The sequence below is a fragment of the Haemaphysalis longicornis genome, unplaced genomic scaffold, assembly GCF_048455015.1.
Source record: "Haemaphysalis longicornis isolate Haplotype H1 unplaced genomic scaffold, Haemaphysalis longicornis Haplotype H1 scaffold_8, whole genome shotgun sequence".
Classification (NCBI taxonomy): Eukaryota; Metazoa; Arthropoda; class Arachnida; order Ixodida; family Ixodidae; genus Haemaphysalis; species Haemaphysalis longicornis.
This window is the reverse complement of record NW_027526445.1, coordinates 117,850,899-117,876,339: the sequence shown is the minus strand read 5'-3', so window position 1 is coordinate 117,876,339 and position 25,441 is coordinate 117,850,899. Positions and strand designations below refer to the sequence as shown.

The 25,441-nt window shown below is 47.5% G+C and overlaps 4 protein-coding genes across 4 annotated transcripts in view; 2 read left to right on the top strand and 2 right to left on the bottom strand.

Moving 5' to 3' along the window:
• The window catches only part of Nup133 (nuclear pore complex protein Nup133), a 63,317-nt gene extending 53,778 nt beyond the window's left edge, over nucleotides 1-9,539 (top strand). Inside the window, 4 exon segments of the mRNA XM_077681703.1 lie at nucleotides 1,582-1,638; nucleotides 3,531-3,670; nucleotides 7,501-7,586; nucleotides 9,219-9,539. Of these exon segments, the coding sequence (XP_077537829.1) occupies nucleotides 1,582-1,638; nucleotides 3,531-3,670; nucleotides 7,501-7,586; nucleotides 9,219-9,358 (423 nt within the window). The 3' untranslated portion in view covers nucleotides 9,359-9,539.
• A 611-nt stretch (nucleotides 9,540-10,150) lies between these two features.
• LOC144148734 (uncharacterized) lies at nucleotides 10,151-15,765 on the bottom strand. The gene is made up of 3 exons (XM_077680255.1): nucleotides 15,148-15,765; nucleotides 14,173-14,266; nucleotides 10,151-14,006 (listed from the first exon to the last, which is right to left on the bottom strand). Exons 1-3 carry the CDS (start codon nucleotides 15,298-15,300, stop codon nucleotides 13,294-13,296), a joined length of 960 nt encoding a protein of 319 aa, XP_077536381.1. The 5' UTR covers nucleotides 15,301-15,765; the 3' UTR covers nucleotides 10,151-13,293.
• Nucleotides 15,766-15,898: 133 nt separating this feature from the next.
• Nucleotides 15,899-25,358, top strand: LOC144150031 (protein ZNRD2-like). The gene is made up of 3 exons (XM_077681825.1): nucleotides 15,899-16,401; nucleotides 17,931-18,018; nucleotides 24,806-25,358. Exons 1-3 carry the CDS (start codon nucleotides 16,252-16,254, stop codon nucleotides 25,294-25,296), a joined length of 729 nt encoding a protein of 242 aa, XP_077537951.1. The 5' UTR covers nucleotides 15,899-16,251; the 3' UTR covers nucleotides 25,297-25,358.
• Nucleotides 19,451-22,999, bottom strand: LOC144150030 (uncharacterized). Its single transcript, XM_077681824.1, has one exon. It carries the CDS (start codon nucleotides 22,955-22,957, stop codon nucleotides 20,075-20,077), a length of 2,883 nt encoding a protein of 960 aa, XP_077537950.1. The 5' UTR covers nucleotides 22,958-22,999; the 3' UTR covers nucleotides 19,451-20,074.
• Nucleotides 25,359-25,441: the final 83 nt, after the last annotated feature.

The following is a 25,441-nucleotide window of genomic DNA, read 5'->3' as shown; positions in this document are numbered from 1 at the left end:
AATTTTGCATCTTGTTTTTTTTGTTGCGATAAGTAGCTAGTGACCTACTTATAACCTGTAGAAACCTCATTTGCTTCAGCGTGCAACGGTTGTTTAATGAGAGGCATTTTCAATGCGGTCAGTCGCAGTTTTGGTTTCAGCGAGTGCCGCGAAACGATGGATTTTGTGTGAACAAAGCTGACCACGTGACCGTCGGAGGGATATCACAGAGCAGAGCCGCCGTAGCACTGTCGAATCCGCATCGACGGCAGTTTCTGCGAATGCCCCCACGTACTGATCTCGTGAGGCGCTTAATTAAAATGCGACCGTGGATGTGACGCAGGCGCTGCGAGTGCAAATGCTACCGCGGCTAAAGAACGACGCGCGACGCTCGAGACGGTGGGTGGCAAGACACGCGCTGGGAGCAGCCGGCCGGTCGGCCTACAGGTCCACCTACAGATGTGTTCGGCTTAGCACTGCGGCGGATATTCGAGTGCCGCTCTCGTAAGCGGTGTGGATGACAATTTTTAATGCAACCCGCCATCGCATCATTAACTCCTTTCTCATGTAAGCCACCATGGTCGGGACTTGGGGACAAATCGTGCAGCGGTAACAAGCTATCACTCGAGCTACCTGCGCCGGCCTGGGCCACTTCGCGGTTGTGGCCGCCGCCTGCACAGCGACCGTGCGGCTAGCTCAGTGGGCTTTTCGTGCCTCTGGCGCGTTTTCGCATCCAATGGTAATAAACAGTAATAGAAACAGAGTGCCTGGAATCGCTGTAGAACTTCTGCCCGATTAGCTGACGAAATCACGGCGCCTCCGCCGCCAACGATCGGGTCGTTCGTTCTCGAAAGCAGAACTCCGCCTTCCGGCCCTCCGATTGGAGCGGCGAGCCGAGCGAGCCCGCGAAAAACGCCGGCAGTGCGGAAGCGGCAAACACAAACTCGTGACGTGTTTGGACGTTGTTTATTTACACAATATCGTCGGGATGTCGATTGCGCGTGGTCCTCTGCTGGCTGCTCGGTTGCGTTTCGCAAACTTTAAAATTGATTTTAAATATGTTCTAGGCTGTATTCGCTGCTGATATTTTGCAGATGATGTATATGTGTTCCCACCAATCTATCTCCGAAGCTATCTCGCCTTCAAAATTTTGTGTCAGTGCCCCTTTAAAACACAAGCTGCCTTCTGCATATTGAAGGTGTCCTTGAAGGTTGCCCATACATTGCTGCAAGAAGACCACATCAGTTGGCAAGGCACGGGATAAAGGTGGTCTCTTTCGCTTGAAGTGCTGAAGTTGCTGGTTGGGTTCGAAGCCACAGAGGCTGTACTTCCCATGGACTCAATTTGCAAAAACTTTTACAGCTTGCCAGTGCACTCTAGGTGTTTCAAATCAACCTGGAGAACTTGACCACAGTGCACCCCGTCATCCTGATATTCGCTAAACTAAAAAAAAGAACTCGTATAACATGCAGCCTAAGCAATGCACAGTGTTAAGACGTGCAAGGCTGTGGTGGGCCCCAGTAAATGTGCCGTTCTTAAACAACCGCTCACTTGTTCTCAGAGCAGTCAGTTGTGATGGCGCACATTCTGGGGCACTCGCAGGCATACTGCTTGGACCCCAAGGACATGCGGGTGCTTGATCCCGAGGAGCTGATAGAGGTGGGTTGCAGCGCGCTGTTGGCATGTTCTTGCTATCGTGGGACTATTTTGCATGCCTTCCTAAGGAATTTGTACCGTGGTGCTTCACCTGGAGGAAGCAATCTCCCTCCCCCTTTCTCTTCCTCTTTGGGTTCAGCACCTTTGGGTTGTTGGGCCACTTAGCACTTTTGTGACTGTGGAAAAAATCGCTTGTTTTGGGTATTCCCAGGAATATTTTTTCCTGACACAGAAAATGACCGATGCTAAAGTGTAGGGTATAAAATTATAGAGGCAGGATAGGGCTTTCCGACAGCATTGATTTTAAACAGCAGATTTATTACGAATGTGACCAAGAAATTATCAAAACAAAAACGTAACAGAAAGAAAAAATGATGAAAACATCAGTGCTGCTTTGCACAGGGTAAACATTAAAAAAAATTGAAATGTACACGTTGAATACAAGGCCCTTAGAGAACACTTCTACAAATACGAGCTCTGTATGTACAAAGGGTATTTACATACATACAAAAATATAAGCACTGGTGCCTATATGCCACTGCACGAAGCAGTTTCTTGATGTCGTGAAACAAAGCTTTCACCCCAACTGCAAACGACCTTTAAAAATCCCCCCGTGGTAGAGAAAAGAAACTCAAAAGTGAAACTGATGAAATACTTCCTCTTTTACCCTTTGGATGGCGTGAGCTGTCCAAGAGCGCTCGAAGAGCACCAAATTTTGGATTTGTATTCATTGATAACATACTGTCGATGGCAATAGGCGTGGTCACGACAGTGTTAAATATCTGTAAACGTCTTTCACTTTTAGAGAGTAAACCTACCGTTTGGATTCATACTGTCTGAATTTCAACTTCAGCTTAGTGTGCGTTCTCCTTCCTAATGTTCTTGTTCATCTTGTCACTTAAAAGAACTCGTTGCTGGGCATGTTGGTTGTGGCATAAGGAAATGGTTAATAGCGCAAATAGACAAGACTTTCTTGCATATTGTTTTCTTGTCCCCTTTCTTGTGTTTTGTTTATTTGACCCATTAACCGTGTTTCTTTTAGTTGTTGGCGTGTTCCTTCTCCTTCTTCTGTCACTCATTTCCTGCAGCAACTGGCACTGGTACAGCTTTGAAAAATCTGAAGCTTAATGACACACAGCCATGCTTGAACTACTTGTAACACGCTACGTCACTAGCATCAGTGCCGCTACGAAAGCGTGGATTGATGGGGGCTGTCTCTGTGCTTGTTTGGCGGTTTCAAAGAAAATGGAGGCAGGCACACAACAAGAGGGCTTGGACAGTGTGCGAATATTGCGCGTGCACAACAAGTAAGAGTTAGCTGCCATTCAAGCCATTATGTAGCGGGCTGATTGTGCTGGAAACAGATGTTCCCCTAAAGATGACAATGGTTCAAGCAACTCTGGCTTCAGTTTACAAAATGAGGTTGCGCTGTAGCGGCGACGAGGGCGGACAGTGTCACCAGCTCTAATCTTAATGAGGAAAGGGGTGGGAGAGAAAATGCCTGTGCCAGAGGTAAATAATTGTTGCTCCCCCCAAAGATGGTCATTTGAGGAGATCTGGAAACTTGGATCTTCGTACGATTTGGGAAGTTTCGTGTCGGTACAGACTAGTGTTAAAAAAAATAGCATGACAAAATTGCTACAAATCGTGACGTTTGCTCTTTCCTGTGGCTCAAATGTCTTGGCCAGATATCTTGGTCATGCGAGTCATTAAAGGAACAAATAAGGAATGCAGTCTTGGCACGTGTTATCTTTTACTTTGGTAGCGTCACTGCACAGTGACTTAGTGCTGTAATTAATTGCATGTGGTGCGTGCGGGTTTGTTGGTTTTATTTAGTGGGAAACACAAGCTTAGTCAGCTGCTGTCGCTTCTTGGGGTGATGCCCCCGCTCACAGATGTACATCAGCAAGGAAAATGATGACGCCGACGAGCAAGACTTCATGAAGGCCGTGGAGCTGCTCAACTTTGTCGGAGATCAGGAGAAAGCCAAGGCGCTGCGCCAGCGCATCTGGTGTGCCGCAGTCCTCAGAAATGAGTGAGTGGCACCCCGTGTTGTCCCCACTGCCAGTGTTGCTGTCCGAAGTGCTTTTTAAAAAATTGCAATTCGAGGCTGCATTTCACAGTATTTCACATGCTGATTCCAATGTCACCAAGTCTGTCAAGTCGATGTCAGTGTCAAGTTGCAAAATTTGAATAATTAAGCACGATAACAAGGAAATCAATTGACTGGGGGTACCACCCATCAGCTTTTGGGCTGAGTATCTGTGATGTCACTGGTACTAGTTTATGCAATTAGACGCTTTCTACAAGGAAAAGGAGAATTGTGAGTTTGCTGTAGACTGCTTATAATGTATGTCGTGGGAGTCTGGAAAATCCGCATGCCCGAATCCAACCCACAATAAAGCCTATCTTTCAATCATTCTTTGTTTACCATCACTCAAACGAACGCATCTTAAAAACAGGGGCACGGTCTTTATTTTGTCTCTTTATTTTTTTTTCTCTTCCACACATTACAGTCAAACCCGACTATAATGAACCCGGATAAAGCGAATTATGCTATACATCGAACAAGAATAAATCATTTACGGAAATACACCCAATACATATTCCTTATAATGAACTTCACATCTGATACATCGAACTCGGCATGCCTAGAATGGCCGCCAGAATGCATGGTCTCGGAGCGGCGATGGAGATGTTGATTGGCTGCGACCACTGAGCAAAGGCCGCGACTGAGGCATTGCGCGTTGTATGGAGTGACGTGACACCCGACACTTTCCGTAATTGTTCCCGACGCGCGGAACTCGCGACGGAACCACCCAGTCAGTGAGTCTGGACCAAGACGGCAGCTCACCAACCTTCCCGATGCTGTGCCGAAAGGAGTGTCCTTCGAAGATTTCCTGAGTGTCGACGACGACATTGCCGTCACTGTAAGCCTGTCGGACACGGGCACCGTAAGCCGCACTGTCGTAATGCTGATGAAAAGCACTGAGGAGGCAGAGGATGTCGTGAGTGAAAGCCGTCCGACGCTTAATGAAGTGCTTTCGGCAGTCAATGTCCTCCGCCAATATTTCTGCAATATTGAAGGACACGGATTCGAACTCGTGTCCAAACAATGTATCATGTAAAGAATGCTGTCCTAGTTGGAGCTGCCAAAACGAAAGGGAAAACAAATCTCCGCTTTTTTGGGGGGAAGTAGGCTGTTTAAGGCGGAAAGTAGCTTTATTATTTGCAATAAATCGATTGTTTTGTGTATGGTAATGACCTACCTTATTTTGTTCGTTTCTGCATGCAGGGATGGCAAGGGGATTCCCATGCATTGCGAACTCGTAACAATAAACACGCTATAGGTGGCTTCAGCTATATCGAACTATCGGATATATTAAACTAATCGTGGCGCGTATTAGTTTGCTATAACCGGGTTTGACTGTATAATAAATGTTCGTCCATCATTATCACATCGGGCATTGCTGCCCAGTCTTACAAACTGCCAGTGAGACTTTAAAGGAGCCATGAAGAGAAAACACAAGTTTGGTTCATTCGAAAGATTGCCTCGTTAGAACCATAACGACACCACTCATAACGCAAACTTCGCTCAAATAAGCTACATAATTAGGAAAAAAGGAAATGACCATGCGACCCACCAGCTCATTTTCCGCAACAGAACCTGTGATGTCACTTGGGAATGCTCTGCGATTGGCGGAGGCCGGCAAAAGCAAACGCATGTTAGGCAGGGCTTACAGTTTGCATAGCGAGCTAAATGCCCGTGAAACATACTGCACATTCTTTTTATGACAAAGAACGGTGGAGTAAACGGTTGAAGTTCCGAACAAACACGCAAGCGTGTGCGCCAATGCATACGAAACTACCGCCCGCCGAGCTCGACATCTCGCGCAGACGAAATTTCGGGTCGCGCAGATGTCGTGCAGACGAAATTTCGGGTTCGAGGCTCTTAGGGGCCAACGAACCGTCCCAGCACGCACAGCCGCGACCTTGCTTGGTATCGTAATCCCTTCACAGGAGGTTGGCCGTCATATCGCCAACCAGCAAAGGTAAAAATAGAAACGAGGGGAGTAAGGAACAGCAAGCAGCGACGAGATAGTGACAGTCGTCGCAGTTTCGGAATGGTGTTGGCTTGCTGCTATTGTTAGGAGCTCGTTTCCAGTTTACAACCACTGAAAACTTCAGTTTGTTCGAGTACTTTACAATGAAATTTCGTTGCTGCGTTTTGAAATGCCCATGTAGTACGGGCAAATCGTCGAGGGAGTGCAACATCCCCGGTGAGGAGATCTCCTTTCATGTGCTGCCCAACGACGAACCTCGGCGAAGCAAGTGGCTACGTTTTGTGAACTTTGCAAACGGAGGAGAAAGAGAGCTAAAGGAAGTACGAGTGTGCTCGCTTCATTTCCGAGGGAGTGATTACGGCAGGGACCCTTGCGTTTGCTCACTCCTGGAACATGCTGGCGCTTGTCGCCGACTTCGTCAAAGCGCTCTGACCTTGGGGGAAAAAAATGCCATAAACACCGCGCATTGACGCTCGTATCTTTCTGGTCGAAGCAGAGAGCTCGCGCGAACGGCTTTCCATACACGACACCGGCCAACTGGCATAAGCGATACTGCTACTGAAATTGAACTATTATTAACCGTAATAAAAATACGGCACATACGTACCAGTCTGTATTCGTCCGTCGCGACGGGGCTGACGAGGCAGCGGTGCCGACGGCAGGGCGTTCGTCTGTTGTGGCTATCGCGGACTGGTTGCTTTCCCGTCCACCGTGTATCCCACAACTCTTGCCGCTCGTGCACTGAGAAGCATTGAGCGTTCAAGTGGTGTGAGGTTGTTAAATGCAAGCCCGAGCTCCTCGGCGAGAGTTTTGTTCTCCGGATCAGGCGATTCCATGACTAGGGCTGCGGGTGCACTAGGTTTTACTAGTATTTTTAAAATGGCCGCCGTCTCGGTCGACTCCCGCGTGTGGGTGCTATATGGAGTCGACATACTACTAAGTATCTATTTCATGGACCGGCTCGTATGACGCCATTGTTCACGTCACGGAATGTGCAATTTTAGCGGGAGATTTAAAATTTTGGCTTAAATTGCCTTATTTCTCAGTGAATAAAGCATCATTTGCTTCCGGGAAAGCGCTTGGGGTACCATGAAACACCTAATCTTTCGAATAAAACAAACTTTTGTTTTCTCTTCATGGCTCCTTTAACTTTGTGTTTTTGAGGGAGCATGTCTGTTTTTTAGTGTGTAGGCACTAAAGTTTTAGGCGCAACGTACAAGTGGTGGAAACCTCTGGCATCATGGCTTGCTGCCTTCTGATGTTTTTGTACACTTGAAGGATATCAGTAGTACGTGCTACAATGGGCAATGTTTAGCAAAACCTGCTGAAGTAGTTATTGTAGTGGCTGGTGTTACAGTATTATCTGCTTTACTGTGCTGGTTCAGTGGGGCAGGGCTCCAGTTTCTTTGTCAAAATTTTCTAGGCCGTGACAAACGTTTCTGGGCCACAAAGAATTCAGCTTAACGTTCAGCTGTGACTAAATTAGTTCACATTAAAAAAAAAAGAGAAGTGTCAGAAGGCACCAGCTTTCTTGCATAAAACATTGTAATCCCACTGGGGCGGTATGCTCGTGCTTTTAATTTTTTGCATGGCCTAAAAAAACTGTGCATTATGCCACTAAGCACGATATTGATACGTCTTTGTGCATCAGGCTAAATTGGCACCTGATGTGTCATACTCACTCGTGGTCGGCCTCAATTCAAGACATGTGACACTTTTGCAGTTTGAGAGGCTCTGTTTTCTTTGCCCTCCCCCTTCCGTGGCATTCACCGGTTCTCGCTCTCTCGTTCCCTTCTCCCAGGTGGGAAGATCTGAAGACCGACGACCCCGTGAGCCTCCTGCCTGAGCTGCTGCTCTTCAGGGTAGCCGACCTGGCCCTCTCGCGGGGTGAGCACTCTCCTCCTGTGCTCCCAATTTTGCCACCACTGCGGGATAGTTCACTTATGTCTGAAGTGAGGGGAGGGATCGAGGAAAAGGATGCACGGGGTCACATTTGGCACGTTCGCTTGCAGAGCACGCACGAAATGGTGCATTGTCTCATTCTTTTCTTTCGAAGCTTTACTGACAAGGCCTCAAATGGTGCTGCTTTAAGTGACAGCAGCAGTGCATAGGTGGCACCACGTACTTTTCTGTTGACATCCTGCACCAGTGCCTCCCAAAACAAAAGCAAGCGTAGGTAAGCTGCAATGACTTAGCCGGTGTAAGCCCCTTACATGCTCTCAGTGCTGGTGCATGTTTGAATCCTGCTCAGTGCAGACTTCTTTATACGTCAGTGTAAAGGTTGCAAGCTTTCAAAGTGGCCACGGGGCCGTGACTCGTAGGTGAAAGTGTCTTTGTCTGAGCACGCATCTCTGTGCATTTCTTTCTTGGCTTTTCTTTCATAGGCAGACTTCGCATGCAAGATTGCTCAGTGCGGAGTGCTGTACAGGTTGAACCCGCCCTCCCTGCTTAGTGGGGATTGGTGAAAGACAGAGCCCTTTAACTTCTTTTATCTACCTTTGGCCGAAAAATTCTCGTGAACATTATCCCGCATGCTACACTGGCATATTTTGCCGAAATTTCATTTTCAGCAAAAACTTGGAAGCAACAGCTGTCATTACAGCCTACCTTGGTCGCCTATGTATTTGCAGTGCAAGCAGGCTCTAGCAGCTTGTCTCGTAGGTTACTTCTCGTCTTGCTTGTTTTGATGGCCGTGGTGTGGAGGAAGGGGTAACCAGTCTTTGTTGAAGGAGAGCTGAGAAGGCCCTTATTTCCATCCCTTTGTAGAACTTCAGTTGTGTATGCGTGCATATGTGTGCTTTTTTTTTTTTTTTTTTGCATGGTTTTATTTCTCTTCAGGTGCTTGCATTGTGTTTTGAAGGGCCTCCTCCGGTAGTGTTCCAATATCTTACAATATGGGCAGTTTGCAGTTGCCACTAAAGGTGGTGGTATGCAACACTCCAAATTGTTGTTGGACTTCCTTAAGGTGGTGTACTTGGCAGCATACTTTTCACTTCATACTGCTGCCATTCAGAAAGCCAACTTCCTCTAATGAACGCGAGTTCAATTCCCGGCTGCAGCTACCACCATTCTGATGGATGCAACAAGCAAAAACACCCGTGTGTTCAAGATTTCGGCGCACGTTAAAGATTCCCCCCAGGCGGTCAAAAATTAATCCATGGGAGCTTTTCACTACAGCGCACCTCGTCACCTGTGCAGCGTCAGCACGCTAAACCTCATAATCAATCATTCTTCTAATGAAGCGCCATTTATGATAAATTTTCCCGAAGCTCAGTGCATTTATGATACGGGAGAAACTGGTTGAGTAAGAAGGAACATAATTTGGGAGAATTCAGTAACTTTAAAGCAAAGCTTTAGTTGACATGCTGTCTGTTTGTAGCAGCTCAAAAAAGAGAAACTAGCAAGATGCTTCACTACATGGAGTGGCAGGCATTGTGCAGTTTAGAACTGGTAAATCTGTACGGGTGCAACCACTGCTTATGGCTCTTTTTTTTCCCCTGCATGTTGTATCCAATGCAGGCATAGACCTGACCACATTCCTGCCTTCGTTGGATGAGCTGCTGGCGATACCAGACCTGCAGGACCTGGAAAACAACCCAACCTTCGCATTTATAGTTGCCGCTGGCTATGAACACCTGCAGCGGGTAACCGCCCCCTAGGCTCAAGAGGAAGGAGTCATCTCAGTGTACAAAGGAAACATCACTCTTCACTGCCTTCCTCTCCTTTCGCCAAGAGTGTCTTTTTTTTCCTCTCTCTCTTATTGCAACACGCTTTTTTTGCCCATGTAAGCTTTGGGCCAACAATGAAGTAAATAAATTCGAATGCTTTGGATATTTGGCATGTCGGATTCGCTTTGTACCTGTTGTTCAGTAATGGTAGCTCAATGGCTTCACCACTTGCGTTCTTTGTAGTCTCGAGCTCTTTTGTTGAACAGCTCTTGGTGTTTTGGATTTTGTTAACAGTTGGGCATGCAAGTTACAGACTGGGTCATTTCCAGTTACTGTTGTGTACTCCGAACAAGGAAATGATGCACTGAATGCAGAGTTACTGCCATCACTACTTCACCAGTATGTCAACAGGGTGTCTACCAAATTGACATTTTGAAATTTCCCGAGTTTTCCAGGTTTTCCCCGAGTCTTTTTGATAAATTCCCTGAGTGACACAGAACTCTGTTATACGTCAACACGGGCTGACACCAGTTCACCGGTTGCTGTCACCCTCTAAAAAGCGCCTTATAAAATAAAATATGACCTAATAAAGTTGAATGCAAACCAGTAATTTTATGTCATTCAAAAAGAAAACATAGCAGAGTCGTAGTAAAATTCGCAGTGAATGAAATAGCCATGTTCTCAGCTCGCACTCAATGCCTCAGTGCTGTATTTCACTGCTTCAAAGAGTTTTTTTTTTTTTTTGGGGGGGGGGGGGGGGGGGGGGTTTGGATGAGGGACACCTGCATCTCAAACACCATCACATTAGGTGCCCTTAAATGAAACCATACTTCTAGCATCAAAGCGCTGTGCAGGATAAGCGGGAAGAGTATTTGGGATTCACATTGGAAATCAAACCTCAACTGCACCCCACTATTGTGACTCCGTGTAAAGTTCTTTTGGCGCACAGCGAAAGCTACGAAGCCGAAACATGCTGTCTTTCTAAGCAGCTGAATATAGTGCCGGCTTGCATTTAAAAGTAACTCTTGAAACGGGGTACAATGTCTATATTTGACACACAAGAAGTATTTTGAACACAGCTGCGAACTTTTAAAGTTGGAAATTAAGAGAAATGTGTTTTTATTATTACGCCAGATTCACAACTCAGATTTGCAATGTGCATCAACTAGCTAGAAAATGCAGGAGACGGGGACAGGTGTTCCAGCATAGGATTGAAAGACTACTGTCCCTGTAGACTCCCTTATGCTGCCCCAACAAGCTATCGCGGCACGCAACGTCTTCTTCCACCTTTCGGGAGTCTGGGAAACGCGCCAGAACGCAAGGGGAGCGTACAGGGGGTCAGGGGGGGGAGGGGGGAGTGACTGCAAGCTGTATGAAGCTAGTTCTCACTGAAACCAAGGACTTCAGACGGCACCATCAGCGACGGCTCCGGAGGGCTGTCCACTTTTGACGTGCTGTTACTTGAGCCAGCATTACTGTGAATTTTACTTCCTTTATAAAGTACAGCTAATTTTCCCTGATAGAAGGACAAATTCTATGAGTTTTCCCCGAGTTTTTCCAGACTGTTCAAAATCCCTGAGAATTCCAGGTTTTCCCTATTTTCCAGGTTGGTAGACACCCTGGTCAAGTACTGGTTTTTAAAATATCAAGCAGCCAGCACAAGTGATCGTTGACTGGCTGACCCAAACCCTGATGTGCCAGATTCAGTCGTAATGAGAGAGCCTTGCTGTTCTCAGTTTACCATCCTAGGGTTGGTTCAATTCACAGTTGGTGCCTACTGGAAACCTTGTTTTTGCAGCAAAAGGGGTAGTGAGACAACTATGCCTGTCTGTGACATACTGCGGCGTGGTAATGAATGATTGACCTGCGTGGCAGCCACCAAGACAGTAACTAAAGTAAGCAGTTGATATCAACAAATTGCTTAACACGCACTTGTTAAAACGGGAGGCACAGTTGCCATAGCTCTGCTCACGGACATGAGCTAAAGCACCTTTAACAGCTGATGCCACAAGCAACGCAGTGGCAATCAGAGTGTGTGCTTTAGGAGTGGCTGCTTTTTGCCGTCGTTCCTTTGCTGGAATAGCGCACCTGCCTGTCGCCCTCTAGGGCGAGGCATTTGTCAAAAAGCAAAAGGCGTCTTTGCAAGCGTTAACTGCGGACAGAGTTGTCCATAGGTCTGGAAGAGGGAAACTACTGTCACTCTTGCTATCAATGCATTCCCAAGACTAAGAGTTCCTCCGTATGCTGGAAACACTACTTATTTTTGCACAGGAGCATTGCACATCAGGATTTTGCAAACCCTGTTGAGGGTCATTTGTGGGTGTTTTTTGTTTGTTTTTGTGAATTTGGTTACCATTATGATAAAGACAACAGGTACATGATCGGGTCTTGTGTCTGCAATTGCTTAGCGGGTAACTTTGCTGTTGAGCACTAAGGGTGCAGATTCAGTCCCAAGTGCAATGGTTGTTTCTCTGATGGATGCAAAGAAAGGACTGGAGTAAAGTGAAATCACCTAGGTGTTGAGGTTGTGTGGCAAGGTTAAGGTCCCCAGGTGGTCTAAATTAACACCTCTGCTGCACTACAACTCCTAGTCCAGGTATAGCCTCATCATGTAGTATAACCCCAACAATGTGACATTTCTGCACGGTGGTGGTGGTGGTGGGTGGCGTGCTTTTGTGCCAAGCAAGTGGCGAGGGTGTCGCCTTGCTGTACCGCATAGTGTTGGCATACACATTGATCTTGGGGGCGATCATTGCAATTAGTGCGGTGGTGGTATCTACGCTAGCACTGCGATTCCAGATTTATGTTATCTGGGGCCGTATTCTATAAAGTGGCAGGCAGTTTTCAAACTGCGTGGCAATGGGAAAAGAAATGTACACATGTATTCCTTGGTTTGGAACTTCCTGTGAGCATGCAAGTGCTGAAAAAAAACACAGTGCTCTGCTAGTGTAAAAAAAAAGAAAATGATGGCTCCAAGCGATGCATAAACCCTTGAATTGCTTAGAACCGTTGTTTTCCTTTTCTACACTACATGATGAAGCAGTGACAAAGCACTTTTTAACCCAAATTGCAGTGTCGGGACAATAACTCTTAGTAATTTGTTCCATGTATGAGACGGTAAACGTTGGAAGTAAGCAATTCTCAGAATTTTTGTACAATTGGGTGGTGTGGGTGCATTGTCTTTGGCACAAGCGTGCTCTAACATTGCACCTTTGCCAAGCAAAGTGGTCTGTAAAAATTCCATTCTTGCCTTAAAGCACAATCACAGAGCACTGAAGAATTGATCTGCTTTGTTAGAAGTGTGTTGCAAGGGAAAAGCAAATAACTAATGCACTCCACCTCTTCCATTTAAATAAGTTATGTGAATCGCACAGGGGCAGCTACTTCCATGCTACCTTCTATTATTTCCTATCTAGGAACTTTAAAATGCTCAATGCTTTTATTAACAGTGCCTTAGTTCTGTGTGCCAACGTGAGTGCAAAACTATGATTTAGAGAAGATCATCTAACGGTAGCAAGATGACAAAATTAACCAACACTAGAGCACAAGTTATTGAAAAAAAAAATGAAAGGGACATGCAACACTTAACGGGTCTATACAATAAAATAACAGAGAACTGCACAACAGAGCACTTCAGAGTTTTCTACTTACAATACCCAACAGCGAATTTAGAAAATTCGCAGCAGGTTCACCACGGCACACATCTTGCTTGCTTTGTGATTGACTGCCCACCTGCCAAAGGTGAAAGTGCGGCTTTGCAAAACTTTCAACGAGCGTCTTTTCACCCACATCCTCGTGCTGCCAAGCGGACTCATCTGGTTTCAAGGCAAAGCTGGCTCGCCAAACAAATCTCCGAATCAACCCTGTTCGTACCTTCGAAGATCCTTCAAAAGTTCTCTTCGGAGACGAGGGCGTACCCAAGCTCCTCAGTGTTTTATACCCTGATGTTGCGCTCGAGAATTTGTTCCGAACTGCTTGCCAGATTGTTTGCGGCGACGAGGCATTCCCTTGGACACTCTTCGGGAAAGCGATTCCGTTTGGTTTCCGCCCAGAAGTTTCAAGCGCTTTTTCATATTCTCTACGTCATTTTCAAGCTTGTGAACTTTCTTTACGAGGCTCTCAATTGTTGCGTTTGCCTTTCTGTGTGAGCCGTGAAGCTGGTTGAATTTTTCTGTCAGGTCAGCGAGCTGCTCTCTGAGCTCCGTACACGAGCAGTTAGCAGACTGTAAATTGCGCACACCATTGCACAGCGGGGCAGGGGACGAACATTCCGAATAGTCTTCCAGTGGGTTGCTTGGGCTGATAGATCGTGGGTGGCAGTCCTGTTCCGAAGGCACTGGGGAGCTGTTTAACGGTGAGGTCGTTTCAACACACAGTGGGGAAGGGGACAAACTGTTCGAATGGTTTCTGTTCCCTGGTGGGTTTCTCGGCTCTAATGTTCGTCGGCTGCCATTTTCTTCTGGAGGCACTTCTTTAATGCTGCTGCTTAGCAACGCTATGGTCATTTTCCCACTTGTTAGTGGTGAAGGGCCAGTTGTAGCTGTAACTGCAGCCTCTTCATGGTTGGGCAACGCTCCTCCTTCATATTCCACAGAAGGCATTGTCTTTTTCTTGGGTGGCTTCCTCTGTTTTGGTGGAGCTACAACAGTGTGAAACGAAATAAGATGAGCATACAAACAAGAAGACAGGGCGCTGGTATCTGCTACACCAACAATCAAAAGTGTTAACGCCCCAGCAGCAACAAAATAAAGGGAAAAGCGAACGTATTGATTTATGTAATGATGCCAAATAATGCAACAACTAACCTTTGGATGGAAATACTGTTGGCACAGCGTTTGGCTTCAACTTCTTCCAGCCGTCTGCTCGGTGTTGCTCGAAACTGCTCTCCACAAAGTGCGCCTGTAGAAAACGTCAGAACAAGAAAATGTGCATTTAACACAGACGCAAAGAGATTACAACGTAGGCACGTAACGTTTTTGGTTCATGGCTTGCATTTTAACTGTTCAACCTAGCGCCCACGAAAAATACTGGCTTTCCACAGTTTCCCAATTCAAGCACTACTAGATTTGGCTGCAAAAAGGGTCGAGGGCCAATTCTGAACTGGCGGCAGCTGCACTGAACGAATTGTGAACTGGTTCAGAAAGCACAGGCCAAATCGAAAGTGCCTATGGTATTAACCCTTTCAATTGTGGCGGTGTCAGTTGATGCCAGCACATAAAAGTCGCTCTAGCGCATAGAGAACGAAACCAAAGCTGCTAGTTTTCTGGAGAATTGTCCCTCGAGGATGACTAATGCGATAAACATCGCCATTGTTGCGTTTTGATGGGGCTGGACGCTACAGAGAAAAAGCTTGAGCGGATACAAAAGTACGACAATGAGGCCAAAACAAACAGAGGTCCTACTATTATTCCAAAGCTTGTCAACATATAAATATACGTGCACTACGAGGCTTGTGTTTCGTACACAGCTCATGTGGTCATAAAACTATGGAAGAAATGCCCCAAAAATTTTTTCTGCTCAACTCACCATTTTTAATAGCTGCAGATATCCTAAATAATTACCTCATTAATAAATCGGTTAATACTTGCACTACCAGCTCTGTTTTTTGTTTGCAGGAAGCTTATGGGCGCCCTAAAATTTAGCAGAACACACAGAAAACTTCTTCCTTGAAACGCTCAGTGCACATGTGCACGGTGCAAACACTTGTTGCTACAACGCAAGTTGTTCAAAGAGCATGAGAACGAATTGGAATCGGGCAAAATGAGGCCTGCAACACTCACGCTGCATACGCATGATGCCCGCGTAGGTTCCCAGTTCTCACGCTTCACTTGTGCTATCCACAGGAGCCTCCTTTTTGGCTCTGCCGGGAAACGATACAATTTCCACCCGTTTCTGCAGTGATTGGAGCATTGAGGCACGCAGCAACCAGGCATTTTAGCCGGAAACCGCGGCCAAGCGGCCACGTTAAATCAACCCGTGCTGCGAAGAATGAAGAGCTTTTTTGGGGGTGTCACGGTCACACCAGTAGTCAGGAAAACAAGAAAATCGGTTGGGCGGCGAGGGTGGCGAGGGCAGAACCAGCGGTGCCAGCCTGCAACATTTCCCGCCTTCTGATTCTTGGGCTCGTTTTATTTGTCATTTCGGACTGCCCAGAACCTCGGCCGCTGGATGAGCACCAGAGGTGCTCTGGAGCGGCTCCATTCCTTTTTGTTTGTTTTGGCCCAAAAACGCTCAACCCTGCTTTGTGCTGGCAGATAAGAGATGCCATCCGTACCATAGAGTTACGGCATAGAATATAACGAAGCTCTATGATCTCTCGTCCTTGTTACGTTTGCACTTTGCACCACCGCGGTTGTTCAGAGAAGTTTTGAGCAGGTCCTGGGCGACCTGAAACTGCTAAGGGCAAATAAATAAAATACGGAGCTGCTTTAAAACATGTTTAAAACACAACCCCCCCCCCCCCCCTCAAAAAAAAAAAAAATCTGCACTGGGGTTGCTCGATTAGTACTCAATCGAAGAGTCTCTCTGACAAGCCACGGGCAAGCCATGACAAGCCATGACAAGCCATAGCCTCCATGGACAAGCCATGTTCGGAAGTTGTTCCTGTGGTTGTTCATGCCGCGGTCTTACGCAAGGAAGCGCGCGGTGTGTGACGGTTTTCACGTGTTAAAAAGTGCTGCAGTCTTTCGCTTTCTGTTAGTGGTAGCTCTCTCGTCGTGGATTTCTGCTGCCATTTCCATAGTAAGCAAGCCTGTCGAATCCTGCGACAGCAATCGTGGCGCTGTGTGAACCATCCGCGTGAGAAAAGAAGAAAAGGAACAACGGCCACTCGGAATACGGGGGGAGGTTTTGAGTTGGCTAGTGTAAAATCTTGGGAGAAGAACATGGAGGACTATCACTGGAAGCCGCCGACCGAAGCGGAGTTGAAAGTTTTGGAAGCGAGGCGGGAACGCATGGACAAGATCAGCGGCATCATGGGCGATTACCTCCTGAAGGGATACAAGATGCTCAGCGATATTTGCGATGTCTGCAGCGTGAGTTACTCTCTAATTTCTGGGCCCTGCCTGTTCATACGTTTCGTATGCCCTTGTAGCAAGCTCTGAGGGCAGGGGTGAGACAGCTGCGCATATTGCGCAGTTTTGATACAAATTCCTTTTCCTGCGCCAGGCTGCTCCAAAAGCTTCAAAATTGCAAAAATTGCGCCAAACTGCTCCAAAACAGTATGAGAGCCAAGGATTTTAACGCTCCCGTCAATTTCAGTGGGGGAAAATGCTTACTGACGGCATAATTTTCCAGTGCCTTGAATGTAAAGGTTTGTAAAGGTTTAATTGATTGATCATTCAATAAAAACCCCGCATAAAATTGTCCACGGGATAGTTTTTTCGAAAGTAACAATGTCGGGTTGCCCATGTTATATTGTGCGAATTATTAAAGTTTTCACAAACTACTTGTGCAAGTTGATTTTAAAACGGTAGCGCCGCATCTCCAGAACGACATTACTGGGCACCGCCATCTCGGTGCGGCGAAGATTGGAAAACATGACCGCTGGGCGAAGCAGTTTCTCGTGGTTCAGGCAGAGTGCTCTTCGCCAATTTCTACCGCGGTTTTGGTTACGGGGGTGGAGGGGTTTACGTATGACCTGTTGCGGGAAGTTACGCCACTAGAAATACGAGGGTTCATCAAAAACAACGGGCTACCCGCGATATCGCCGTGTTTCAGCCTTGAGTGTGAGGTGCGGTGCGTGCTTGAAGTGACATTTGGGACTCATTGCTGCACTATAAAACGCCGAGTTATTGTTGCTATTGATAGTGAGCTTGCGAGCGGCAGGGGTGGGACAATGGACACTGCAGAAGTGGCGGCGCAGGCTGCATCACCGCCATATGTTCATGCAGTATCCGATAGCGGGACTGGCTATTATCGCACGCTAGTAATAATGGTTCATCTATCTGAATTGAAATTTAATGCCAAAAGGGAGGTGACTAAACATACCACTACTGTAATTACGATCGTTGTGAACGCCCTTCTTGGGGCTTGAAATGGGAGGGCTGGTGGGGTGCGACGACTGTCACCTCGCTTTGCGCAACTTTTGCCGTGGCTCTCAGTTGTGCGTAACGCCGTGTCTGGGATTACAAACATAACTTCGGCATTCGCAGGATAATAAAAATTCCTTAAAATTGCTTAGTTTTTCAATTCGATATTTTCAACGAAACTCCGCGTTATGCATAGAGCCCAAGAATGTAAAAATGGTTTGAAAGAGGTAGTGTAGTTCATTCCTTGTGATACTCAGGTAGAAAAAACTTTATTGAAAGGCTGTTTCAGTGTTATGTACGGTCAAAACCGATTAAAAAGTGCACCCCCCCCCCCCCCCCCCCCCCCCCCCCGAGTGGCCAAAAATTTGATTTTTTAGGCTTCTAAGGTGACATAATAAATGTCGTTCTTCTGCTCCGAATCAAGGTTCTTCTGCTCCAAAATCAAATTTTCGCTGCTCCAAAAGCTGCTCCCAAATCTGGTTCAGCTGTCTCACCCCTGTGAGGGGTAACTCGTGTCTGCTGTCTTGTCGCAGACTATCCTTCTTGAGGATCGCCAGCACAACAAGTACTGCATCGCCTGCTCCGAAGTGGACACAATGGAGAACGTCAAGGACAACCCAGGTATGTTAATCTCATCGTAGGTGATTAACGCCGAAGCATGCGACGGAGCGCAGAAATTAGTGGTGCTGCATCTTTCTGCATCGCGCACAACCTAAACGGCTTCTTGCCCCGCCCGCCATTGGTAGATTCAGTAGCCAAGAATGGAAACGGACGTCATTCGATGGAGACTGTTCTAAGTTTAATGAGAGAGGCCTTCGTTCTGCAGTTGATATGAATGGGCTGATGGCGCAATGACGAAGAGCAGCACCTTCCCTCGTGTCTTGCAAGTTGGGAAATGGTATATGCATATCCACTAAACACTACTGCAAGCGTTCAATAACATGACCTTCTCTGATAGCCTGTTAGCGCTTTGAAACTAAGCGGCGTCAGACAACCGCAAACAAGACTCTAACGTTGGGCTCGGTGCATGAGGTCAATTGTTATTGCATCCAGAATGCACGAAATAAATACAAAATAAATTTACGCTGGTATTGATGTGTCCGTGCAAAGTAGAAACTGTGACCCTGCTCTCCGTCCAACACACACATGCAGGGACAGTGTAGATAGAGGGGGAGAGAGAGAGAGGGTGATCTTTAAAGGAGCCATGAAGAAAAAACACAAGTTTGGTTCATTCAAAAGATTGCCTCGTTAGAATCATACTGACACCACTTTTAACGTAAACTTCGCTCAAATAAGCCACATAATTTGGAAAAAAGGGAATGGCCATGCGACCCACTAGCTCATTTCCCGCAACAGAACCTATGATGTCACACGAGACAGCTCTGCGATTGGCGGAGGGCGGCAGAAGCAAACGAAAATTAGGCAGTGTATAAGCCTGCCGACCGAGCTATTTGCCTTAAATTTAGGGCACATTCTTTTTAAAGCCGTAAGAATGGTGGTAAGTGTAAGTTACGAAAGCACATGTAAACATAGAAGTACCGCTGCGTACTGCTGTTGTTGGTACTGCGCGCACTATTCTTGTTTAGCTGTACAGGACTGCGGGGCTTCGGGGTTGTCTCAGACGACACTGGCCGATTGATTGACGCGACGGTGTCTTACGTGAACATATTTGTCGAGCGAGCAGTATGTTTCACGAAGCGATTTTCTCCCAGAACGAAAAAAAAGGCAGAAAACGACACGCCACGGTATGGTGGCGCCATCTAGGTTCAGCAACGTAAACAAACGCGCGAATACCTCGATACCAACTCTGCCGTACAGGGTGGAGACACCCTTTGAACGGTCCCGTGCCTCTGCGATTGGGTCAACGTGCTCGGCGCGTTGTTCGTTTCATTTCAGACGCGACCCAGCAACGCGAAACAAATCAGTTGATTCAAACTTCGCCAGTTAACCGCGTTGCGGCGATACTTTTAGCGCTATTTTGATACAATGACTTGCTTCGGCGGCGAGCGAGCGATCCAAAATGGCGGCCCCAGCGTGTATGTGTCTCTACCCTGTACGGCCAGTGCCTCCTCTATAACTTTCAGTGCCCGGGAAAAGGGGAGGAGAACAATAGGCAGCGCCGTCGGCGCCAGTACCATGTTTCGCCACCATGCGCCGCCACCCAAACAGGGTAATGGTAATGAGAGGGGAGCCTGCGCTGGCCCATGCGGTGCAGCGAGGCCGTGGAAAGATTAGCGGAATTCAATTTTACGATATTCTGATGCAAGTTTAGCCAAAGACTGCGCTGTGAACTCGGAGGTTTTTTGTGTTACTCATAACAATCACCAGCAGTTTCTATCGCGGCCACTGAATGAAAACGCTCAAGTGCCGTTTCATCCCGCGGTCGTTCTGCGCAACCACCACAATCGGCTCGAGTTAAACAGCATTGCTGGGGAATGTCGCGTTTGCGGCAAGCTCGAGTGACGCGCGACAATTGAAAGCGAGACGACATGGCGGCTGTCAAAATGCCTTAAATTTAAACGAAACTAGATTATGAAGTGAGGGGTTTGAATAGACAGTAAGCATACAGTTCGTACTTGTGCTTTCACGTTCAGCGTGTAGAGGCAAAAAACATTTATTGCACACCGAAAAAACAAAAAAAGAAACTTGTTCTACACACACGCACAGTCCGCGCACCTTAAAGCCTTGCATACTTCCTCGAAAGTGGCTTCTTTGCAAAATATTTGCGCGCATCATGCTTGTCCGTCACAGTGAAAGCATAGTTCGACAAGAGGGGCCTGAGGAAACGAACTGAAATCAGGTCCATCAGTTTCACCCGGTGTTCATGGCTGTCGTCGCTTCTACACTTTAGCAGCCTTGATGAGCAGAGGGCTGGCACAGTGCACTTCGTTAACTCAGACAGTGGTTTCTGCAGAGTTGGGTTGTTCTTGAGTGCAGAGTCAGCAAAAGCCCTCAAAATGTCCAGAGCAAAGAGAAGCTGATCGGACGGGTAGAGCAGGCCCCCTCGGTCCTGGCAGCGTGAGAACTGTAGCAGTGGCTGGTTGTTGACCGGCTTGGTACACACAGCGAGACAGTTCTCACAATTCATCTTCTCACTGACGACGCGGGCAATGTAACCACCTACATACACTGTGGCCGATATTTGCAGTGATGGCAGGTACTGGGGTAACATCGAAGCCGTCAGCCTTTGCAACACAATTGCTGCTCTCTTCAACTGAGATGGCGTTTGTGCAAGTGTGTGCGAAGTCGAAGTAGGCTGTGCATGGGAAGTACAGGCTGGTTCACTAGTTGAAGGAGCAGCGTTGGCCGCTAGGGTCCCCGACATGAGAACAACTTCACTGGGGTTAGTATGCGCTGCTTCAGAAGATGAAGCAGACGCGTTGGAAGGTAGGGATCCCGACATCACAACGACTTCACTGTGTGCAACATTCGATGCTGCATTGGCTGTAGCAATGCCAGTCTTCAGAACTTTCTCTAGTCCTGACAGTGCTGCCCGAACATCCAACGTGTCGTTGCAACCTGATGACATGCGCAAAGTTCCAAACAGTGACTCTATTGGGTCACTGTTGAACCTGCGCGTCAGAACAAAAAAAAATCTCTCTTCTCTCAGCAAATACTTAGTGCAGGCCACTGTAGAGTATGTGGTCACAAGAAGAGCCTCGTATGTTTCTTTTGTAAGAAATTCCCTGTCATGGAAGCACCTTTTTTTCAGTTCGTCCAAGTACAATGGAAAAGTGACCTCAAGCCACTCAAGCCGGGCATCTTCAACGTCGTCGTAGTGGCGAGCATCAGCAAAATTCTGGTGGACATGTTGCGTGGTGTTACTCGTGCCGTGGAGCACAAACCAGCGGTAAAAGTGATTCATGAAAGTAATCGTAGGGCCTGCAGTTGAAAACGACACAGAGCACGTGTGTCCCGCTTGGTCCTTCAGGTGCTGTAAAGCAGCAGTCACACTTGGTGACAGAACCTGAATTGCCCTTGCAACATTCATTTTCTCGATGTTGTTGGGGAAGACGTGCTTGCGGCTCAAGTACCTGACAGGCTTCACGGTCAAGTCTTTCTGCAGCTCGTACAATTGCTTGAGGTGAGAAGAAGAAATTTCGGATTTTGGGCCAATGTCATGTGCCAGAAACTGCGACCGAACATTTTTCAGCACATGACACGGGTCGAAACTCATAAAAAGAATTCTATCGTGGTCACAGGGATGTTCCGTCCTGTAAGTCAGTATGCCATTGCCGAGAAGCTTCATGGCAGTGACATTCACCCTGTGATTGTCAGCCACTAGCCGCACAATCCTGAACCCACATGCTTCCACTTTTTTCATTACGAAGATGATCAGTTCATGAAGCTGCTGTCCAGTTAGTCCCTTTGTGAAGTAGTAGGCGACAGGAATTCGAAACGGTGTGGTCAAGCCGCTTATAACAAAGCACAAAAGAGAATTGGCTAAAACAAGGTCGCTGTCTTGTTCTTGCCCTAGGTGAGCATCTGCGTGCCCGACAAAGCAATCTCTTTGCTTGTTGTATTGCAGCTTCTCCTTGATTCTCATCTCATCCACGATGAGTGAGCAGACTTTTTGCTGTGGTTTCTCCAAGTTCCTTGCTTCAGCCAGTAGTCTTGTCTCGACCAACTTGCTGAAGCCTGTCTCACCGCTCGTTGTTCCAATGTAGTTTGTCAAGGTCTTTCTACTTGGAAGCTTTAAAACATCGCCTCTCATGTGCTCGTATGCTTTCGTTGACAAATGTCTCAGCACTACGCATCGACGGGTTGTTTCCTCAGTCCAGGTTGGTCTTATTTTCTTGAAATTCGTTATCTGATCTATCAGAAATAAAGCTCCTGGCTGTTTTTCAGCGGCTCTTTCTCTGATGTAGGAGATGTCTGCAGTCATGGAATCCTCCTGGAGTTTCTTTAGCTCTACCTTGTACTTGTCCACAGTCTGCTGTAACCTTAGAATCTGGCTTCTCAAGTCTCTTTCTTTCCGTTTCCATTTGGCTCTTTCTGTCACGAGCAAACTGGAGGTTGACCTGCTGTCCACTTGAACAATCTTGTCACACGTCGCAGCTTTGGGCGGAGTTTCATTCCCATTTGGGGCATGCTGCTGGTCTGTTGCTTCGCCGGCACTAGCGGTGGTGTCCATGGGCTCCACATCTTGAACTTCGGGGTTTGGAGCGGTCGGCATAGCAGGTGACTGCAGCCAGGGGGTGTCTGTAGCACGATCATTTTCGAGCAGTCTCGTAGGGGCACACGCTCGTTTGGCGATGCTAGCTGTGCTGCGTTCACTGCTTCGTTTCGGTTGCAGGTGTGACGGGTAGTCTTCAAAGACTGAAGGTATCACTCCTTTCTTTAGGCGCCGTCTCTTCCCTTCGAGAAAATCGTCAGCCTTGAAGTGACGGCTACATACCTTTGTGTAACACGAAGTCACATTCGGTTCCCAGTTGTCCCGTCGAATAGCAGCAAGCCATTTCACTCGCACATCGCCGACAGCGGGAATCTCGTGGAACGACAGACCGACTGCCTTTTTCTTTTCGTCGGACTTGCACAGAGGCACGCAGCAGTACGACATTTCAAGACATTGAAAAACGTAGCCGCGGCAAACAAACAAGAAGGACGCCCTGCCGAGTGCTGTGCTGCGAGCCTGGCCGAGACCCTGTTTACACGGCGCCCCCACGCGGCGCCTGCGAGCGGAGGAAGAGGGGAAGCCCGACGGCCGCGGAGGGTCCGTTTCCCGGGCACTGAAAGTTATAGAGGAGGCACTGGTACGGCGGATCGCGAATCAAGGGATCCTAGGCTGCAGAACGGTCTGTGATGTCATTGCAGCTACGAAAACACACGATTTAGCGGGAAAATCAAAATTCTAACATAAACTGATTAATTTCTCAGTGAATAAATCAGCGTTTGCATTCGAACAAGCGCTGGGGGCACTACAAAACACGAAATCTTTCGAATAACACAAACTTGTATTTTGTCTTCATGGCTCCTTTAATGAAGCCTGGCGATGTTAGCCGAGCTAAGATGTGTAGCTTGCTGCGCCAGATGAATGTGGTGACGATGATGGGGATGATGGTGAAGTTGATGCGCACGTCTAGTGCAGCCCGTAACAGTGTTCAAGGGCAGTTCTTGACCGCTGTCACTCAACTGCACAAGATTGGTTTTGTGCAAGCAACACTGTGCAGATGAAGACGAATTTATGTGCGAAGAACTACCTTAGTGGAACAACCCTGCCAGAATTCGAGAAGAAACCTTTTACTGTTGGAGTTCGGTCCAAGGGGCACCTATGGTCCGGCGAGAAATGACCATCATACCAAAGTGTGTAAAATCAGAAATAAGGGAAGGACATCGTAACGAATTACGGAGCTCCTGAGATTCTGAGATCTCAGTAACGTGAGCACGTTATATAGTCTCTCCTGTATTACAGCTGCCGTGCTAATTTACTTTGAAATACGACTTCAGGTAGCAGTACTAAGGGGCCAAGTTGGTGTCAAAGTGGCTCACACAGGTAGAATCTACTTCGTGTATTTCACCGGAGTGGCTACTTTGTGGTGACCCCTGCTTTTTTACTTGCCGCAAAGTGTATCTGGGGGAAGGGGAGGTCAGTGTTAATGCAGGTTTTCTCCGCTACTTTTACTGGCTTTCACAACCTAGTCAGAACTGTGAGTTAGTCACTAGACGGTGCTGCAACTAGTCTAATTGCTCTGGCAGAAAATTCCCTGTTATATTGTCTAGATCCTGGTTTGAACGTCAGGGTCAACCTCACATAGCTGTGGATTCATACCCAGCTACCTGCATAATTTGTTGTAGCACAGGTTTTTTTTTTCTTTTTTTTCCCATCATTTGGTATTCTTGGGTTAGTATTGTGTTTTAAGGGTAAAGAAGAGATGCGGCAGAAGTCCTATGGTACCGTCTAGTAAGTGTAAGCTGGGTCTAGCTTCGTGTTGTTGCAATCAATAGTATCTTTTTGTGCCACTAATTGTGATTGTTTATACTTCCAGTGCTCACTTTTAAGGGGTTACGAACTACCTTGAAATAGAAGTTAGGTCAGCCCACAACCAAATCCATGCTCGGAAATCAGACATAAATAAAGTAATGGATACCAATGTGAGGGATAAGAAGCAGAAAAGTATAGACAACAAAATGGAAAGGTGAAGACGGGAGCAGTTGGTGACAAAGGAAGGATTGAAAAGTTAAGGTGCTTGTTTGTGTCCCTTCTGTCTGTCTCTTGTCCCTTGTGTGCGCTTTGACTTTCCAGTAGGTACCAACTAGCCCAACTTTTATTGTTCAGAGGATCGAACTTGGGCAGCATAGGCTTTATTGGAATTCCTAGGGAGATGATTTCTACACACCACCGCGGCTCAGCCCCACCGTGCATCATGCCAGAGTTTCATTGCCGCCGCCTCCTCCTCCTCTGTTGCAGTGCTGTCCGATGAGGCGGCCCAGCGCCTAGTCGAGGAATGCCAGGGCAGCTCCGAGATGACAGCACCGTTGCACAGCACGCTCTCCGAGAGCACCCAGCCCACCCACCCGCCGCCTCCCCTCGTGCCGCGCCGAGCGACGACGGTGATCTCCGGAAACGCGGCTGCCACGGCCAGCATGACGACAACCTCGTGCATGGTGGAGCCTCCGCCAGAGGGCATGGGGTCGCGCCACAGCCAGCAGCAGATGGTGCTGGGGAAGAGCTCCGTGGGGTCGCAGGAGTCGTCGCAGCGCGACTTTGCCGCCGCCGTGCAGGCCGTGCAGGACAAGATGGTGTGGGCGACGCAGGAGCTGAAGGTGTCGTCGAGTGTTGAGATGTCCATCCAGATGTGCAACCTGATCAAGACTTGCGCCCAGGCCATCACGGCCCTGAACGACCTGCGCCCGGTGGACACTGAGCCCGAGTGCGTTCGGCAGGGCAGGTGCGAGTGAACTGGTGCTGCCCTCTGTGTGGCTGGTCGGGAATAAACACAAGGTTTTTTTTTTTTGTGGTGTGGAATGCGAGGTATGCCTGGTTGCCATTTAGATGTATGTGCATGGTCATTGTGACCTGCTTCTTTGTAAGGGTCGATACATA

Coding starts and splice junctions, on each gene's coding strand:
- LOC144148734 (XM_077680255.1), bottom strand. CDS start 15,300: ATGCCTGGTTGCTGCGTGCCTCAATGCTCCAATCACTGCAGAAACGGG. Junction 14,267..15,147: donor GGGCATCATGCGTATGCAGC/GTGAGTGTTGCA, acceptor CGTTTTCTACAG/GCGCACTTTGTGGAGAGCAG. Junction 14,007..14,172: donor AACAGTATTTCCATCCAAAG/GTTAGTTGTTGC, acceptor ACACTGTTGTAG/CTCCACCAAAACAGAGGAAG.
- LOC144150031 (XM_077681825.1), top strand. CDS start 16,252: ATGGAGGACTATCACTGGAAGCCGCCGACCGAAGCGGAGTTGAAAGTT. Junction 16,402..17,930: donor ATATTTGCGATGTCTGCAGC/GTGAGTTACTCT, acceptor GTCTTGTCGCAG/ACTATCCTTCTTGAGGATCG. Junction 18,019..24,805: donor GAACGTCAAGGACAACCCAG/GTATGTTAATCT, acceptor CCTCTGTTGCAG/TGCTGTCCGATGAGGCGGCC.
- LOC144150030 (XM_077681824.1), bottom strand. CDS start 22,957: ATGTCGTACTGCTGCGTGCCTCTGTGCAAGTCCGACGAAAAGAAAAAG.